The sequence below is a fragment of the Enhydra lutris genome, unplaced genomic scaffold (genome assembly GCF_002288905.1).
Source record: "Enhydra lutris kenyoni isolate GAN:26980312 unplaced genomic scaffold, ASM228890v2 scaffoldscaffold71, whole genome shotgun sequence".
NCBI classification, from domain to species: Eukaryota; Metazoa; Chordata; class Mammalia; order Carnivora; family Mustelidae; genus Enhydra; species Enhydra lutris.
In genome coordinates, this window is record NW_019154155.1 from 1702188 (window position 1) to 1720400 (window position 18213).

The window sequence follows — 18213 nt, forward strand, 5'->3', positions numbered from 1 at the left end:
CACAGAAATATAACAGATCATAAGACACTACTATGAATAATTATATACCAACAAATTGGACAACCTATAAGAAATGGATAAATTCCGGGGTGCCTGGGTAGCTCAATGACTTAAGCCTCTGTCTTTGGCTCACAGTCCTGGGATCAAGCCCCACATTGGGCTCTCTGCTCAGCTCTGCTTCCTCCTCTCTCTCTGCCTGCCTCCTTGCCTACTTGTGATCTCTCTCGCTGTCAAATAAATAAATAAAAATCTTAAAAAAAAAAAAAGAAATGGATAAATTCCTAGAAACATACAACAGATGAAGACCGAATCATGATAAAACAGAAAATCTTAGACTGATTACTAATAAGGAGATTAAGTCGGTAATCAATAACCTCCCAACAATCAAAAGTCAGGTTCAGACAGCTTCATTGGTGAATTCTCCCAAACATTCAATGAAAATACCAATCCTTATCAAAGTCTTCCCAACAACAGGAGAGAAACCCAAACTCGTATTACAAGGTCAGCATTACCCTGATACAAAAATCAGACAAGGGCACCAAAAGAAAAGAAATTTAGAGGCCAATACCCCTGATGAACACAAATGCAAAAATCCTCAGCAAAGTAATAGCAAAGTGAATTCAGCAATACATTTAAAAAATCATACACCATGCTCCACTGAGATTTATTCGAGGGATAAGGGATGGTCCAACATCTGCACTCAATCAATATGACACACCACATTAACACAATGGAAGATAAAAATCACATGACCATTACACTAGCTGCAAAAAGAGCATTAGACAAAAATTCAACATCCATTTATGATAAAAACTCTCAACAAAGTGGGTATAGAGGGAATATATATCAACGTAATAAAGACCATATATGACAAGCCCACAGCTAACAACATAGTCATTAGTGAAAAGCTAAAAGCTTTTCCTCTAAGATCGGGAAGAAAAAGGTACCCACTTTTGCCACTTTTTTTCAACACAGCACTGGATGTCCTAGCCACAGCAACCAGGCAAGAAAAATGAAAGCCTCCCAAACCAGATATAAGTAAAACTGTCACTATTTAGAGATAACATGAAACTATATATAGAAAACCCTAAAGAATAAACAAATAACTCTTAGAATAAATGAATTTAGTACAGCTGTAGGATAAAAATCAATGCAGAAAGTTCTGTTGTATTTCTATACATTAATAATGAACTATCATAAAAGAAATTTTAAAAATCCCATTTATAGTTGCATCCAAAAAAATACCTTGGAATCAATTTAAGCAAGGAGATGAAAAAACTGTATACTGAAAACTGTGAGACATGAAAGAAACTGAAGATAAAATAAATGGAAAGATACTCATGCTTGTAGACTAGAATTTGTATTGTCAAAATGTCTATACTACCCAAAGCAATCTACAGTCAATCCAATCCCTGCCAAAATTCCAACAGCATTTTTCACAGAAATAGAACAAACAATTCTAATTTATATGGAACTACAAAGACCCAGATTGCCAAAGGAATCTTGAGAAACAAAAACAAAGCGAGGGGCATCACACAGTCTGATTTCAGACTATACTAATCAAAGTAGTACCATATTGGCATAAAAAATAAAATCCACACACTAAAGGTCAGGTAATTTCTGATTAAAGTGCCAAGAATATTTAATGGGGAAGAGACAATCTCTTCAATAAATGAGAAAACTTGCCAGCTACATGCAAAATAATCAAACTGCACCACTATCTTATACTATATAAAAAAATTAACTCAAAATGGACTAAAGACTTGAATGTTAGACCTGAAACCATAAAAACCCTAGAAGAAAATATACGTAGTAAGTTCCTTGACACTGGTCTTGATAATGATTTTTTTGATCTGACACCAAAAGCAAAGGCAGCAAAAGCAAAAATAAACAAGTGTGGGACTACGTCAAACTAAAAAGTTTCTGTATAGCAAAGGAAATCAACAAAATGAAAAGGCCACTTACCTATGGGAGAAAATAATTATGGATCTTATACCTGGTAAGGGGTTAATTTAATATCCTATATATAGATACATATAAATAGGGGGGAAAAAAGCCAATCTGATTAAAAGTGGGCAGATCTGAGTAAACATTTTCCCAAAGAAGACATATAGATGACAAACAGGTACATAGAGATGTGTCCAACATCACTAATCATCAGGGAAATGAAAATCAAAACCCTAACGAAATATCACCTCCTACCTGTTAAAATGGTTAGAAGAAATAACAAATGTTGTCAAGGATGTAGAACTCTTGTATGCTGTTGGTGGGAATGTAAATTTGTACAGCTGCTATGGAAAACTGTATGGAGGTCCTCAAAAAATTAAAAATAGAACTACCATATGACCCAGCTATTCCAATTCTGGGTATTTATCCAAAGAAAATGAAAATATTAACTCAAAATGATATATGCACCCCATGTTCACTGCAGCATTACTGACAATAGTCAAGATATAGAAAAAACCTCAGTCTTTCAGTAGATGAATGGATAAAGAAAATGTGGTACATATACACAATAGAATATCATCCAGCCATAAAAAGGAAATCTTGCCATTTGTGACAACATGGATAGACCTTGTGGGTATTATGCTAACTGAAATAGGTCAGACACAGAAAGACAAACACCATATAATCTTACTTAAATGTGCACTCAAAAAAAAAAAAAAAAAAGGCCACAGCAGCTCATAGATACAGAGCATAGATACAAAGTTAGTGGTTGCCAGAGGCAGGGGGTAGGGAGGGACTAAATGGGTGAAAGGGGCAAAAGGTACAAAGTTCCCTTAAAATAAGTAAGTCATGGGAATTGTTTATAATATATTATAATGGTTTATAATAAATATTATACTGCATATTTGAAAGTTGCTAAAAGAATAGACCTTAAAATTTGCATCACAAGAAAAAATAAATTGCTTAACCATATGTGATGACAGTCGTAAGTAGACCTCTAGTGGTGAACATTTTGCAGTATATACCAACACTGAATCATTATGTTGTACATCTGAAACTAATAATGTTACATATCAACTAAAGATTGATAAAAAAAAAAAAGACAGGCATTCAAGTAAAAATATGAGTAAGATATTTATAATTATTAGATTATAACTATAAATTCTAGAATTTACATTTATAGAATTAAAGTTTTAAAATTGAATGTATAGCATTAAATCCAGGGATTTCTCACTAGGTAAATATTTGCAGAATAAACTGGTTAACTGTTCAAAGTTGGGACCCATTAAATTTTAAATACATTCAGTAGCAATTACATATCTAAATCCCTTATAAATATCCTTCAAACATGTCAAGAAGGCATTTGGCTAAGCAGCTAAAACTAAACTTCTTTGTTGTAAGAATATGAATCAAATGTTTAGTAAGTGAGAAACACACTTACCCATAGGTTACTCCAGCAATGCTACACTTCTTGAAGTTCATGATATTGCATGTGAGAGTTCCAGTTTTATCAGAAAATAGGTATTTCACCTAAATCAAAGGATGGAAGAAACATACATCAACACTGTAGTTAGATGCAGAAATAGAGAATGTCTTTCCTTCTATAAATATAGATAGAAATATATTCAAAATCTCTATTAATTTTAAAAGGCAAATTTCCTTACAGTAAAATATATTTTATAATTATATAGGTTACAATTATAAATTATTATAAAAAGTAATATATTTTAATGCTTTGGCCACTTGAAAACCTTTTCCACTAACCAAGCCTAGAATCAAATTGTGCGGAAATGTGCAAAGGAGGCTAGAGTAACAGCCGGGGAGCCATGTCGATGTATACACGTAAGCACTGTGTTCTGCCACAAGACACCTCAAAGACACAGATCACTCTCTAAGCTATTCCCACGATCTCATACAGCACTCCAGTCTAGCGTTCAATGTATCAAGACAACAAGCTCAAACTTTGGCCACCCTCAAATGTTTTTTTACCACTCCATTCCTAGTTGGATTAGGAAGGCTCCTCCATCACAGTAACAATGAAGATTAAGTGAAGGCGGCATAGGAGTGCTATAGATTATACATAACGTTTTGAGATACAAAGTTTTACAGATTTAATACACCAAGCTCTCAACATACAAAGGTGAAAAGAGAAAATTCCTAGAGGTCAACAAGCCAACCATTTTGACATAATTAACTGAATGAAAAAGAGATGAACTCCAAATGCATATATGCTGTGTGAACTGCATTCTCTCCAGTGGATCATGTGATGGGCAAGAAGGAAAGGAGTTCAAGATCACAAGAGGACAGTAGCCCAGTTCGGGCTCTGGATACTAACTAGACATATGGAGTCTAGAAAAGTTGCCTCATCCTTCATGGCCCCAATGTCCACATCTATGAAAAAAAGAGTTTGGCCAGAAGATATGGAACATCAATTTTATGTGGAACATCCTGGAAAATCATATCATAGATTGGTGAAGGGAGAGTAACCAAAGAACTGTCTCCAGTAAAAATTCTAGTTTCTCCGGCCATGATTGCTGCTGGATGCTGGACATTACTCCGGGGACTGCAAGGGGAAGCCATGCTTTACTATTTTGTGGAAGAGGGATTAATACTGTGAATTATTTATTCTGTACTTTTTCTTAATGATACAAAGTAGGCAAATACACTATGAATTATCTTGAAAGAAATCAAAGGGCCGTCAAGTAGAAGAAAATTATCAACATTCCTAAAGAAGTCAAATATTATATAGAAATTTTAAAAAATAGTAAGATATGGGTATTAATGCTCCAACTATAAATAAGTTTTTATAAAAGATTTTTATAAAATCTTTTGCAGTAAGTCTAGGGGTATAAAAAATTCAGTAGAATCAGCCTTCCAATAATGTGTTTCCTTCTGCCCCTTTTATAAAAAATAAAAAAGATTATATGAAAATGTTTTAAAAAATGAAAATCTTCTAATAAGGAATTATCCAGATTTGCTCTCACTCTCCTATTGAATTTTAACTTATCCTTAAGTTGCAACTCAAAACGTTTGAGCAAGCAAACCGTTCCCATATTCCCAACTAAGATTAATTATTATCCTGGGTACAACTTGAGCACTTTTAAACCTTTGAATACTGGGATCCAGTTTAATGGGTCCTGAGAACAATGGGATACTGAGCACTATGCTAGACTGACCAAGACAACAAAAGACCTCACCCCAGGCACATCCACACCCTCAAATGGGCTCAAAAGGCTCAAGATGGAAACAGACACCACATCACTATTATGTCTCTCACTTTACTGTATTCATAATTGGAGAGACTATTATGGAGACATAGAAGAAAGATAAATTAACTTTACCTAAAAAACTGTAAAAGGGTTCAAAGAGGAGGCAAATTTAGTCTGACATATATAGCACCCACCCCCTAGGGCTGTTGGGAGGTTTAAATAAGTTGTATAAAATGAAATTATAATCTTTAATAGCAGTGCATTCAAAGAAGGTATTCCTTACTGTAATTTCAATATAAGATGAAAATATAATGCAAAACACAACTCATTAAATGTAACAGGAGTTTCAAGGATGATGGCAAAAAAAGAAACTCATTCCCTGGAATGTTCCAGAAACCAAATCTTAAACATGTGAGAAATTTAATAGATTTATGCCCTTCAAATCAGCTCTGTCATGTTTTGTAAGAATACCCAATACCTTCATATCCGAACCACTGGTTTCCCCATCATTTATTCTGATGAAAAATTCTAATGTCCAAAGTAATGTTACACTTTATTTTTTGTAATTTTTTTTTGCAGGTACCTTCGAGATAATAAAATACACTGATGTCTCAGAAAGCAGGTCAAAGCCAACGAACGTTTCTATTTCACAATACTTTTAAATGCTATATGTATAGCACTTCAGACATCATAACCACATTCACAAAGAACTATTTTTCCAAAATCTCTTGTGGTTCTAGCACTTGTCTCCCCTGATACTAGAGTCACCACTACCAAAGTTTCCAAAGAGGGTCTCACCTGCCCAAGCTCTTCATTAAGGTTTGAGGTTCTGGCCATCGCAGGAGTGTCATTTCCTAAATAATACATGTCTGTGTCCTGAGAGAGAGAAGGGGTGGAGGATGCTTCAGAAAATATATACCATTATTCCTTCATTTAGACTAGTGCAGAAAAGAAGCTACAACAGATAATATTAGCGCTCAACATTAATTTGAGGGTAAAAGTACAGTAGCTATTATTATAGAGAAACACTGTGCTAGAAGAAGAAAACATGCGATTTATAGACAAAAGACTTAGTTTCGAGATGAGCATTGCATGACCTAGACTAACCCAGACTTCTGAGCTCAGCCAATACCTCCTTCATGGGATTGTTGCAAAGATCAAATAAAAATGCACATGAAAGTACCCTGTCTACAAATACTGGCTGCTGAAGTCCAGTGCTTCATGGCATAGCAATTCCTTTAAAATTCCACCTCCACTCTTGCAACAGAATCCAAGTTTAGGGCCCCCATGACCTTTGACATATATGCACACTGAACTAGACACACCTGTGAGATCTTTCATGCAGCACTAATGAGACTGTAAAAGCAGGAGTGGCATTTGCAGCCATTTCGTGCCCACTCACCAGAAGCCATACACCTGCTAAGCACTCTGCCTCAATGATCTCACCTAATCCTCACAAGAACCCCTTGAATAAATAGGCACCAATGTCCTCCTGTTTCATAGACAGGAAGCTGAGGTGTCAGGTAACCATTCTTTGCCATCACCAGCTCAGGGACAGCCTTGCCAGTTCTCTGGCCAGTTTAAGTCCCAGACCCAATCCTAAATGAACTATTTTTGTCCTTTCCTGGAGGCTCAGGTGAAGGACTGATGCTCTGAGAGAAAATAGTGGCTGACATTGCTCCAGCAGCACAGTTTTGGGCTCAGCTGTGATACTCACCCAGTTTATAAAAAGGGCTTGAGTGTATTTCACAACCTCGAGGGTCACCAACAGACTGATGGGAATAAGATTGTTGTATAAGATGATGAATGTCAACAAGTTATATCCAAAATTATCCGAGGTTGTGTCTGTGGACAAAAACCAGAGTACCTTTATCACTTTAGTTTCTCTCAGTCAGTTTCCTTTTACTCTATTATTGTGGACTTTTTCTAAAAGGTGTTCGCCAGAGGTGAGCAGGAGCGAGCATGTCCCTTCCTGAGCATGCAGCAGCATACATCTACTGAGAAGGAGTTCATAGGACATTGCTGAAACCAGGAAGAAAGGTTTATTTTAATGGGAAGGCATGGTCACCAAAGGCCATCAGAAGAAGAGAGGCTTTACTCAAGTTTTGCCAGAAAGAGAGCAAACAGCTAACTAAAAAGGACGCAGAAAAGAAGATAGGCATGTCAAACGTCTGTAAGGGATATGCCAAAGAGTTTGTAAGATGCAGAAAGTGTCAATGGTAGCAGGCAAAGAGAGGGAAGCAGGAAGGCTGGAGCTATTTATTGAAGATAACAGAAGAAAATCTTAACAGAAGGGGACCCCTAATGATGGATCAAGACCCCTAGGGGACAGACTCCAAAGCAGAAGTAGGGTCAGCTTAGACAGGAAGAGGAACCAAGAGAGAGAAAAGAGGTACAAGGTCTGTATCAAAAGACAAAAGTTCTTCTTCTGATGACCATGACACCCTGGTTGAAGGAAAGAGTAGTAAGAGCTTAACTTGGCAAGAGGTGAGGGAGGGTTGTTGCAGCAGGCTAAGGGTTTGACTGGTATTAAAGATGCCTCTTGAGGGGAACTGGTATTTCAAGACAACAAAAGGCTGGGATTGGAGATTAGTAACTTGTAAGGACTTCAAACCACAGTTGAGTTTTTCCCCCAGGAAATTAGTCAAATGGTTGTGGTTTGACTCAGCCTGTGAGTTCTAGTGGAGAGCTGTGATGGCAGGATAAGAGGCTGGTAAAGGATAAAGGGAGTAGGCACGAGCTGGTCAGTAGTTTCACCTTCCTACCATCCCTTCATTTTCTTCTCACCTACCAAGGCTTCTGTTTTTCCTGCCAATTGCTTCATTTCTTTCTGACATGTTGCAACCTTCTTTTGAATGAAGTAGTTATTAAATAGCATCTCCAAGTACCAATAGTTAACAAATGTTCCTGAGGTATAATCTGCTTAAGAATAAATATCTGTCAATTAGAATTATGTATTAAGAAATTTAAGATGTCAGGTTTGAATCCAGGCCAAAAACAGCTTTGAATGATCATATCTATTATCTACAAGCAGAGCACATTCAGGGAAGAACCTGTGTATAGAAGTTCATTCAGACAAACAAAAACAATCAAGTGGAGATGACCAAGGACAGAATCTGATAGAAACTGAAGTAAGTCAAAGCTCCAACAGTGACGATGCAAATGTGAAGTCTGATGGCTTTAACAGAGCTACTCCAACTTTTCCATAAGAAAACAAAGCAGACAGCATTATGGGTGGGACACAAAGACTGTTCTTCCACCATAAATCATGCAGCTAGTATTGGAGTTTGACATTAGGCGATTTAAATGCCAGCTTCCACAAAGTCTGTACACCAAGATTGTGTCAATGCTGTTTATTTACTCAGATCATGACATTTTGAAAATATATATGTACACAAAGTATCAGTCTTTATATTGGAAGCTAGACACATAACATGGTCCAAATCCAAATTTTAAGAACCAAAACCAAGAGTTTTGATCCAACCTACAACTTGAGTCCCAGTCATATTTGTAAAGTGGCAATAATAGTTCTCCTTGGCATTTAAAAGTGTTTGATTTTTCTCTGCACAAGATAATTAGAAAAGGAAAAAAATGTTTTGATCAGTTCAATCAAAATATATTTAAAGAAAAGAATAACAAAAACTTCAAGCAAACTTCAAGCAAAGATTCCAAAGTTTTAAAATTGAAATTTTTGGGAGTGTTTTGTCATTAAATTTTATTTTCTGGAATTGGTGTGTAAGGAGATTGACAGATCTCTCCAAAAAAGGGAGCAATAAAATTGAACAGAATTATCAAAAGCAAGCATTTAAAGTGCTTAGAAATTGTTCACAGCACATACAAAAAATTCAAAAGCATGTATTAAAAAAAAAATCTATTTAATCTGAGTGGAAACCTTTGGCATTTAAGTCAAAGGCTACTTCCCTCTCCTTTCCCCTTGAACCATGATGCTTAAATTCTGTTCTGGGTGGGTGGTTGGGACTGGCAGCTTGCACCCCACCCCCCGCACCCCCAGCTCCATTTGCAGAAATTCTATCCTAGGGTGAGGCAGGCTGGTACTCAAGAGTGAGGCAGGTTGTCAGGACAGGAACAGCCTGAGGAAGATGACATTATTTGGAACACAGCATGAAAAAAGCCATGCTGAGGGCACTGTCAAAAACAATAGAGATCCCAGTGGCTAATAATTAAGGAAGACAAATATCTCACAATGCTCGTAGGGGAAAAAAAACCAGAAGACTAGTCAGAAATTAAACAGGGATACCTATGGAAAGGAATGGCCTAAGAAACCTTGGTAAGATCACACTGAATCCTGGTGGCCCAGAAGGTCATGTCCAAGCACAAGGCTGCATCTGCTCAGGAGGGACCAGAGAGGGTACTTGTGAGCTACTAGGCCCTGACTGAATGTTGTGGACTTTAAATTCCCCTGAAGGCATTCCACAAGCCAGAGGTCAAAGAACCTCTGACCTATCACTGGCTAATGTCTAAGCTATGCTGACCCCTAGGAATCCAGGCTTAAAAATAAAAACAAGGAGAAGAGTGATTGCTAAATAAGATTGGCTTTCTTTCTGTGGTGATGAAAAATGTTCTAAAGTTAGGTAAGGGGTAAATGTCCACAAATCTGTGAATATACAAAAACCACTATATACATTAAACTATATATTTTTAAAGCATTAAAAACTCAAAACATGGGACTAAAGCTGAGCAGTAACAGCAGAGGCTGTATACTGCAGGAGAAAACAGACTTCACAGAATTTTTCCAGGCAAGTCACTAAACAGATTTAAAAAACAAAAACAAAAACAGAAAAAAGAAAAAAAACAGCAACAAGCCCCAGGACAAAGAGGAAACAGAATCCAGAATCGCCACAGCATATTACCTAAAGCGCCCATTTTCACCAACAAAAAAATATGAAACATACAAAGAAATAGGAAAAAAGCGATAGAAAATGCCTTTGAGGGGGACTCAAATAATGGACTTAAAACTTCAAAGAAGCTGTTAAAAGTATATTTAAAGAACTAAAAGAAACTGTTAAAAAAAATAAAAGAAAGTATGACAATAACTGTTTGATCAGAGAACATTGAGATAAAATAGAGAACCAAATGGAAATCCTTAAACTGAAAAGTATGATAACTGAAATGAAAAAAATTGCCAGTGGAGCTGAAGAGTAGATGTGAGCTAGGAGAAGAGAGAAACAGACTAACTTCAATACAGATCAATAGAGATTACCCAATCTCAAAAACAAAAAGAAAGCAGAACAAGGAAAAATTAACAGAGCCTAAAGTCACATCATGTGGACCAACATGCACATAATGGAATTATCAGAAAGAGAAGGGAGTGAAGATGTGGCAGAAACAATATTTGAATAAATGATAGCTGAAAACTTCCCAAACTTGATGAAAAATATTACTGTACACATCCACAAAGCTCAACAGACTCCCAAACAAAGTAAACTCAAAGTTATTGAAAACCAAGGACAATTCTGAAAGCAACAATAGAAAATGATTCACACATAAGAGAAAAGGTAAGATTAATAGCTGACTTCCCATCAGTACAATGGAGGCCAGAGGGGAGTAGGATAGCATAGGCAAAGTACTGAAAGGAAAAGAATATCAACCAAGAATTCTACAAGAATCCTGTATCTTCAAAACTGTGCTTCAGAAACAAAGGAGAAATTAATACATTTCAAGATAAAAACAGAGAACTTATTGCTATCCAATCTCCCTTACATTCAGAAATACTAACAGAAATTCTCCAGGATGAAAGGAAATGATACCAAACAGGAATTAAACATAAAGGATATCAGTAAAGGTAATAACACAGGTACTTACAAAAGACAATTACATATTTTTTATCCTTTCTTTTGGACTTAAAGAAGCACGGCAAAAATGATTATAAAAGGGTATCATTGGACTTACACACAGATGTAATGTGTATGTCAGCACAAAGGAATGAGAAGATAAAGCTACAAGAAGCAAAGAAATAACACAAGCTGGTAACTAAGTCCTACAGGAAGAAATGAAGAGCACTAGAAATAGTGAATAAGTAGATTCATGTAGAACAACTCTATAAGTACATTTATTTTCTTTTTGCTTAATCGACATTGGATAATATAAAGTAACAATTTTAACACTAGATTGTTAGGTTGATAACACAGATGTAATATATATGATAATAGCACAAGGCAGGGCAAGAATCTATACTGGAGTAAAATTTCTATATTTTACTGGAATTAAGTCAGTATTAATCTGAACCAAATGCTGATTCTCTAAGACATTTATTATAATTCCTAGAGCAACTACTAAGAAAATAACTCAAAAAAGAGTTACAATCATTTGAATATAAAACAATCCCCACTTGTGTCCATCTTCATTTCATCACATGACTCCTAATCTTTCAAGAAGGCTGGCCTTTTATAGAGTAGCCAAAAGAATGAAGGATGGCATGGACACCACACATAAACCACACTTGGAAGGGTTTTCCAAAGTAGTTTCATCCTACTTCAACAAGCACTCCCTCCTGACACTTACCCATCTTCTTGATGTACCAGTTCTTTCCACCTTGAGACCCATTCCAGTACAGGGCCCCCACCGAGCTCACCAAGGCCATGACCAAGAGGATGCCAAACAACACCAGGATCTGCACATTCGTCACTTTCTCAACATTCGATCTTTTGAGGGGTGCTTTTGTGGAATTCTGTACAACAGCATTGAGAAATGAATAAGAGTCACAGAACAGGCTTGGGGTTAAGGAGTGGGGAGAAAAGGAGGTAAGTTAACCAAATTCAACAAATAAAGACTGTATTTTTGCCAAATAACCAATTAAAGTAGTAAGTGTGCCATACTCCTGAATCAAGAGCTAGTTTCAAATAAAGAACACATTTTGACTCCTCATGATTCAATCTGTACTTATGATTACATTTTAGTATAAAATTAGCTACTTTTGCAATCTTAGAAAAAAGTTCTAAATCACTTAAAATCAGTTTAAAAGAAATCAGGATTGGGAGGGAGACAAACCATAAGTGACTCTTAATCTCACAAAACAAACTGAGGGTTAATGGGGGGAGGGGGGTTGGGGGGGTGGGATTATGGACATTGGGGAGGGTATGTGCTATGGTGAGTGCTGTGAAGTGTGTAAACCTGGCGATTCACAGACCTGTACCCCTGGGGATAAAAATATATTATATGTTTATAAAAAATAAAAAAAAATAAAAAAATAAATAAAAAAAAAGAAATCAGGACGTCATTAATTTAAGAGAACCTTAAAGATTCTGTACCATAAAAATCTAGACTGAATCTTCAAATAATAGAGCTCTATAATTAATACACAAAGAACTATTTTTGAAGTATTTATTTTCCCCTGAAAATTGAGGAAAAAAAGACATACACAGACACATACACATCCAAAATGCAAAATAGGTGTTGACATCAATAGGTATCAAAATAAATGAATGGACAGAGTTCATTTGGAAAACTGAACAAAAAACAAGCAGGAAGGTCAGGAAAGCTCTAGTGGCCGTGAGAAATCTGAATGCAGTCTTGAGTCATAAACAGAATGTAGACAGGAAAGTAAAACAAAAGCGGAAAACAGCCTAGCCATCTACAAACATGCATGGTCTGACTTCTCACTGCAGGTGGGGAAGCCATCCCAGCTCCAACAGAAGCCAGTATTGGCAAGTGAGTTCAGAAAGATTCGTTAAAGCCATATTCAAGGACTCCCACACATAGGTGAAAATTTTGGAACTATATTCTCTCAGCACTAGAAAAGTCAATAGAACTATTTGCACTAGACAATTAAGCACCTGAAGCTAATTTACTAAAAATGTTCTGACTGTAATTGTGGCTGGAAAAATAATGGCTCCGCCAATGACATCCATGCTCTGATACCTGGACCCTGCCTGTAAATACATTATTTTATGTGATAAATGGGGTTTTGACTATGTGATTAGATTAAGGATATGACTGGGGCAGCTGGATGGCTCAGTCAGTTGAGGGTCTGACTCTTGGTTTTGGCTCCGGTCATGATCTCAGCATCCCAGGATCAAACCCTATGTCAGGCTCCACGCTCAGCATGGGGTTTGCTTGTCCCTCTCCCTCTGCTTCCCCCAACCTCACCAAACTTTCTCTCACTTATTAAAAAAAAATTAAATTTTAAAAAATTAAGGATATGACAGGAGCCAAACTGCCTAGGTCTGAATCCTAAATATCTCTCTTTCTGAGTGGGTGTATAACTTCGGTAACTACTTAGACACTGGGTCTCATTGTCCTCATCTAGAAAATGGGCACAATAATAGTATCTTCCTCATAGGGCCATTATGAGGAATAAATGAGTTAATACATGCAAATCGCTTAGAATAATGCATGTTGGCACTAAGTATTTGCTGTAATTAAAGTGACAATACCTCTTTCCCCTTCAACCAATAGAAACAATATTGAAAATATTTCTGCATGTAACTATACTGAACTTAAAACAAGGAAACTCTGAAGGGAAGACACCGAGGTATGAGTTTACAGAACAAACAAAAAAGTAGAAGAACCCTAAAGCAATTGTGCTTCCCCTCTGTGGTCAAGCAGCACAAGCCCAGACAAAAAATGTTATTTCACAAACAAGATGACTTCCAGCTGTAAGTGTTATATTACATTCCTCTTGAAAGCTCATTATTTTTACTTGTTGTTTCAGTCCTAAAGACACAGCAAGTCTAGTGCAGATGTTTCTGGGTCTTTCCATCATTCTGTACTAGAATAGTCAACACATAATAAGCCTTGCACAGGCCTATCACACGTAGGTACAAGGAGAAGTGCCTATCTCACTCACAAGAGCAAACGTCACGAGGCAGCTTTGTGCACACCTTGCTAACTGAAAAGATGATGGGATCATTTTGGGGTATCACTTGATTACCTCTTACACCTTAGCTACAAAGCTGTACTACCAATATCACCCTGAAAAAAACAACTGGTATACCAGGAATCTTGGAGAGTGGTTAAATTTATAATATGCACAATCTAAAAACAGGTGTTGGCACCCCACCTAAATTTGAGCTTCCTGAAGTCTTTGTCATCTCTGTCTCTTCATCATAAAAGCAGAAGTGATCTGCGGTTAGTAGAGCTCCAAGTGTTGGGTGTGGCTGCTGGGACTGGACTAGGAAGTCAGAGGATACTTAGTAGGTGGTAGAGCACTAAACCATTCATCAAGGTAAAGTCTCCACATACAGGCTGCTTAGAACCAACAAACTTTGAACTTTCTAGTCAGTTCTGAACCAGTGAGGACCTAGCAGGAAGGACAGATGAAATGCATCTCAGACACAATGAATAATCTTGATCCATCCAAGAGGGCCTCAGCATTCACCAACATTTGTTCTCTCAAAGAGAGGTCTCCCACCCCCATGCACACACTCCCTGCAGCCATCCCAACACACCCTCTCGTCCCAGGACCAAAACTTCTCCATGTCCTCATCCTCCTTTGGGAGCTTTTTTTACCCAGCTGAGGTCATCCTTCCCTGAAGCCCCTCAAGCAAAGTCCTCCAGTGAAGACTCACGAGCCTTGGAATCTGAAGCCAACAGTACTTCTGACGCTTTCTGCCTCAAATGCCATGTTAAAACACTCACTCGGGAAGCTCATGCCATTTGGCTACACTGCCTTCTGCCTCTTGCTCAACAAACCCACTAACCTCTCAGCCACGTCCCTCACTCTCAAAGGTGAGTGGTTGGCTTATGATATCCATCTTGGCCCCAGCCCTGCCATTATCATGACTTTAAAAATCAGAGCACAGAACACCAGATGTATTATCTCTCAGTCCTCAAATGGCCTCCCACAGCTTTACCATTAGCTCCCTACTCCTCTGGCTCACTCCCTGGTCTCTCCACCCCAGAAACTCCAAGACAAGTACCCTACACACTGATCAGCCTGTTGAGCCTCTGAAGCCTTCTTAGTTCATTGTCTCCCCCACTCCCTGCCACCCCATCTCCATTGTATCTCCCAGCTGGGGTAGACATGGGATCTATCACCTCATCTGTTCTAATCAACATTTAACGCTCTCCTCCTCCATCACTTGACCTCAAACAGTGGACCAACACAAGATCCCCGCCCCCCAACTCTCCCCAACTAAAATGGGTTTCTTGTATCTAGTCAAATAATGGCTCTAATCCTGGGTTGCCTGGCCTTTCTGTAGACACCCAAGGCCCTTTGTAATGACACAAACTGCGGCTACTCTCATTCTACCCGGTAATTCCATCTTACTCCTTAGTCTGTGCAGCTTCTAGAGGGTGAGCTTGGCATTTCACTATTGTGTCCACACGGCCTACTTCAAGACTTGGTGCATGGTGGTCACTAAATAGTTTTGAACTACGAAATACAGTCAAACACATGCTTTGGAAGTGATACAAAAGAGCAGACAAGCTGAAAAACTGATTCTCATGAACAGCAACCATTAGCAAAATAAGATCCAAAAGATATCAAAGAAATAGAAGAAATGACACATTGGGACACTGATTTATACAGAATTTCAAAAGCTGTCTGGCCAAATACATCATAATACAAATGTGGGCAGCTGTAAATTCACAAATATTTTGAAAATCATTAACAGGGAGGAAGAGCAAAATCATTTTAACTTAATTTTTTGGTGTATGAAGAATAAATATTAGTACAAAAATAACTGATTTTAAATTGTCAAGGATTCAATTAAAAGGACAATTTACTATTAAATCCTAATTTGTGGGGTGAGGAAGAGAAGTAGAGATATAAGGAAGTTAGAATGAATCTCTGCTTAAGTCCAGAAGATAAAATAAGTTAGAATTGACTGTCCCCCTAAATCCGGTAAAAACAAAGACCATTGGTATTTCAAGTACGAAGTCACAAATATCTGATAGAATAATGGAAATCCCAGAAAAAGTACCCAAGGAACAAGAAATAAAATGTACTTCCTTTCTAAATTTAGGTTCACAGACATATTTGAGCCCCCTAAATGCAACATCTGCATTTGCACTCTCTACTTCGTAAAAATGGACAGAAAAAGCAAAGACTGAAATCAGCATTGTTTTTCAGCATAGAAATGTTTTACCTGCATGAGTTTGGTGTCGTGTCCAGTATAAACAACTATGCCAAAGACCCACTGAGTATTTCTAAGCTGTGTACCTCTTAATAAGATCTGGTCAGGCCCAAGGGAAACAGGGCTAAAAATAAGAAACAACATTTATATTTAATGATAGTTTGACAAATGAGCATGAGCTTTCCCCCTTAAACATAAACCCACAATTAATTAATTAATTCAGTAGTTTCTTTTAGTCAGATTTGAACTATTTCACTGAGACAGAGGGGCAATAAAGGTTACCACTCCCTTCATCTACAAAAAAAAAGAAAGAAAGAAAGAAAAGAAAAAGACCCACAAAAATGTTTCATCCTATCCATTCATCACTACAAGAGAAAAAAATATATATATATATACACATACCTGCATATGTATGTATATGTATGTGGGGGTGTGTATATATATTTATATATAATTTTTCTTATAAAATGTTAGAGGGAATTGTAGTTCTCTTAAAACCCGGGTATAAAACTCCACACCCAAAAAGAAAATTGCTAAAATAACCAGAAGCTTATTCATGAGGAAACCCAGTTTATTTTATAGACTCTAAATCTAGAATATCAAAATTTGTCAAGGATGACTTAATGGTTAAATAAAAGGCTGAGTGGTAATGTAGAAATTCAAAATGGTGAGCCTACTGAATGGCTCTGCATGCTAAAGGAAAACCAAGAAAGCAGTTGCAGCTGTCATAGTTATTTTGGGTTGATTCCCACGGTTAGGTCCTGCCCTTTGTGTCTGTTCAAAATACAAAGATGGGAAGCATCCATAAGGAGCATGCAGATTAAAGACGGGTAGAAGGGAGAACTGCACCCCAACAGAATGACAAAAATGACTCTCCAACACTCAAACAAATGCCAAGAGGACAAAGACAATGGAATATAGACAACAGGGCAGTGAATATTCCAAAGGAAGAGTAATTACTGTTTCTTCCATTCAACTTTATAAAAACAAATGCTACTTAGAAGAATGTTAGTAAAAAAAAAAAAAAAAAGATGTTTCTCTAATAAATAGATTAGATCTCCTACACCTGATATGCTTCTCTTATGCTTTTCTGGACAATTTTATGCAGCCCAAACCACCTCTACTTCCTGGTAGGTAAGACACACAGAAAAACAGCCAGTGCCTTTAATCTCATTTCAGACCCTGGGGCTGTTTTCTTGACAAAAATAAGTTCTTTCCTTAAATTTAAGGGAAGGAAGGTTTATATGACTGAAATTGTGCTTCAGGAAAATCTCAGTCTCTCATATCTAAACTAAATGTAAGAAATCTCACAGTTTTAAAGTATTTTAAAGCCAAAAAAACAAGCTAATATTTTACCAATTGCAGTAATTCTTAGTCCCAATTAAGAACAAAAAAATAAAATAAAAACTAAGAAAAGCAAAAGTGATACCTTTTTCCATCTATGTGCAAGTTTCCAGTGAAGTCATAGAGATGGCGGTTGGGTCCCTCACATTCTATAGTTCCAGATAATTTCATCAATACTTCCCTTGTTTGCATGTCGGCAGTGTGACTCAGACCCTAAAATGTTAAACCAAAAGAGGAAACTGAATACAATCTTCCGGGTTTGGGGACAACATTCAGCATCCCCATTGTTAATCCAAAGGAAATAATGGATCTTCTAAAACAGAGTGGTGGGGAGGCTAATGAATCAAGCTACCAGCCCTTCAAGATAGACTTCCAGGCAGACTGTGTCATAGCAACCTAATGCAAAAGTTTCCAAAGAATAGAGTGAAGTGCAAAGTTAAGATTCTCCCATCGTGGGGAGCCTGGGTGGCTCAGTGGGTTAAAGCCTCTGCCTCCAGCTCAGGTCATGGTCTCAGGGTCCTGGGATGGAGCCCCGCATGGGGCTTCTCTGCTCAGCAGGGAGCCTGCTTCCTCCTCTCTCTCTCTCTCTACCTGCCTCTCTGACTACTTGTGATCTGTCTGTCAAATAAATAAATAAATATGTCATTCTTAAAAAAAAAAAAAAAAAAAGATTCTCC

General features: G+C 37.3%; 1 protein-coding gene across 1 annotated transcript in view; it reads right to left on the reverse strand.

Moving 5' to 3' along the window:
- The window catches only part of LOC111159917 (phospholipid-transporting ATPase IB), a 585941-nt gene that overhangs the window by 413124 nt on the left and 154604 nt on the right, over positions 1 to 18213 (reverse strand). The window contains exons 9-14 of the mRNA XM_022522597.1: positions 17622 to 17749; positions 16205 to 16316; positions 11679 to 11844; positions 6874 to 7001; positions 5955 to 6032; positions 3389 to 3477 (exon numbers count right to left, since the gene is read on the reverse strand). Coding sequence (XP_022378305.1) covers positions 3389 to 3477; positions 5955 to 6032; positions 6874 to 7001; positions 11679 to 11844; positions 16205 to 16316; positions 17622 to 17749 — 701 coding nt within the window. The remainder of the gene's footprint in view (positions 1 to 3388; positions 3478 to 5954; positions 6033 to 6873; positions 7002 to 11678; positions 11845 to 16204; positions 16317 to 17621; positions 17750 to 18213) is intronic.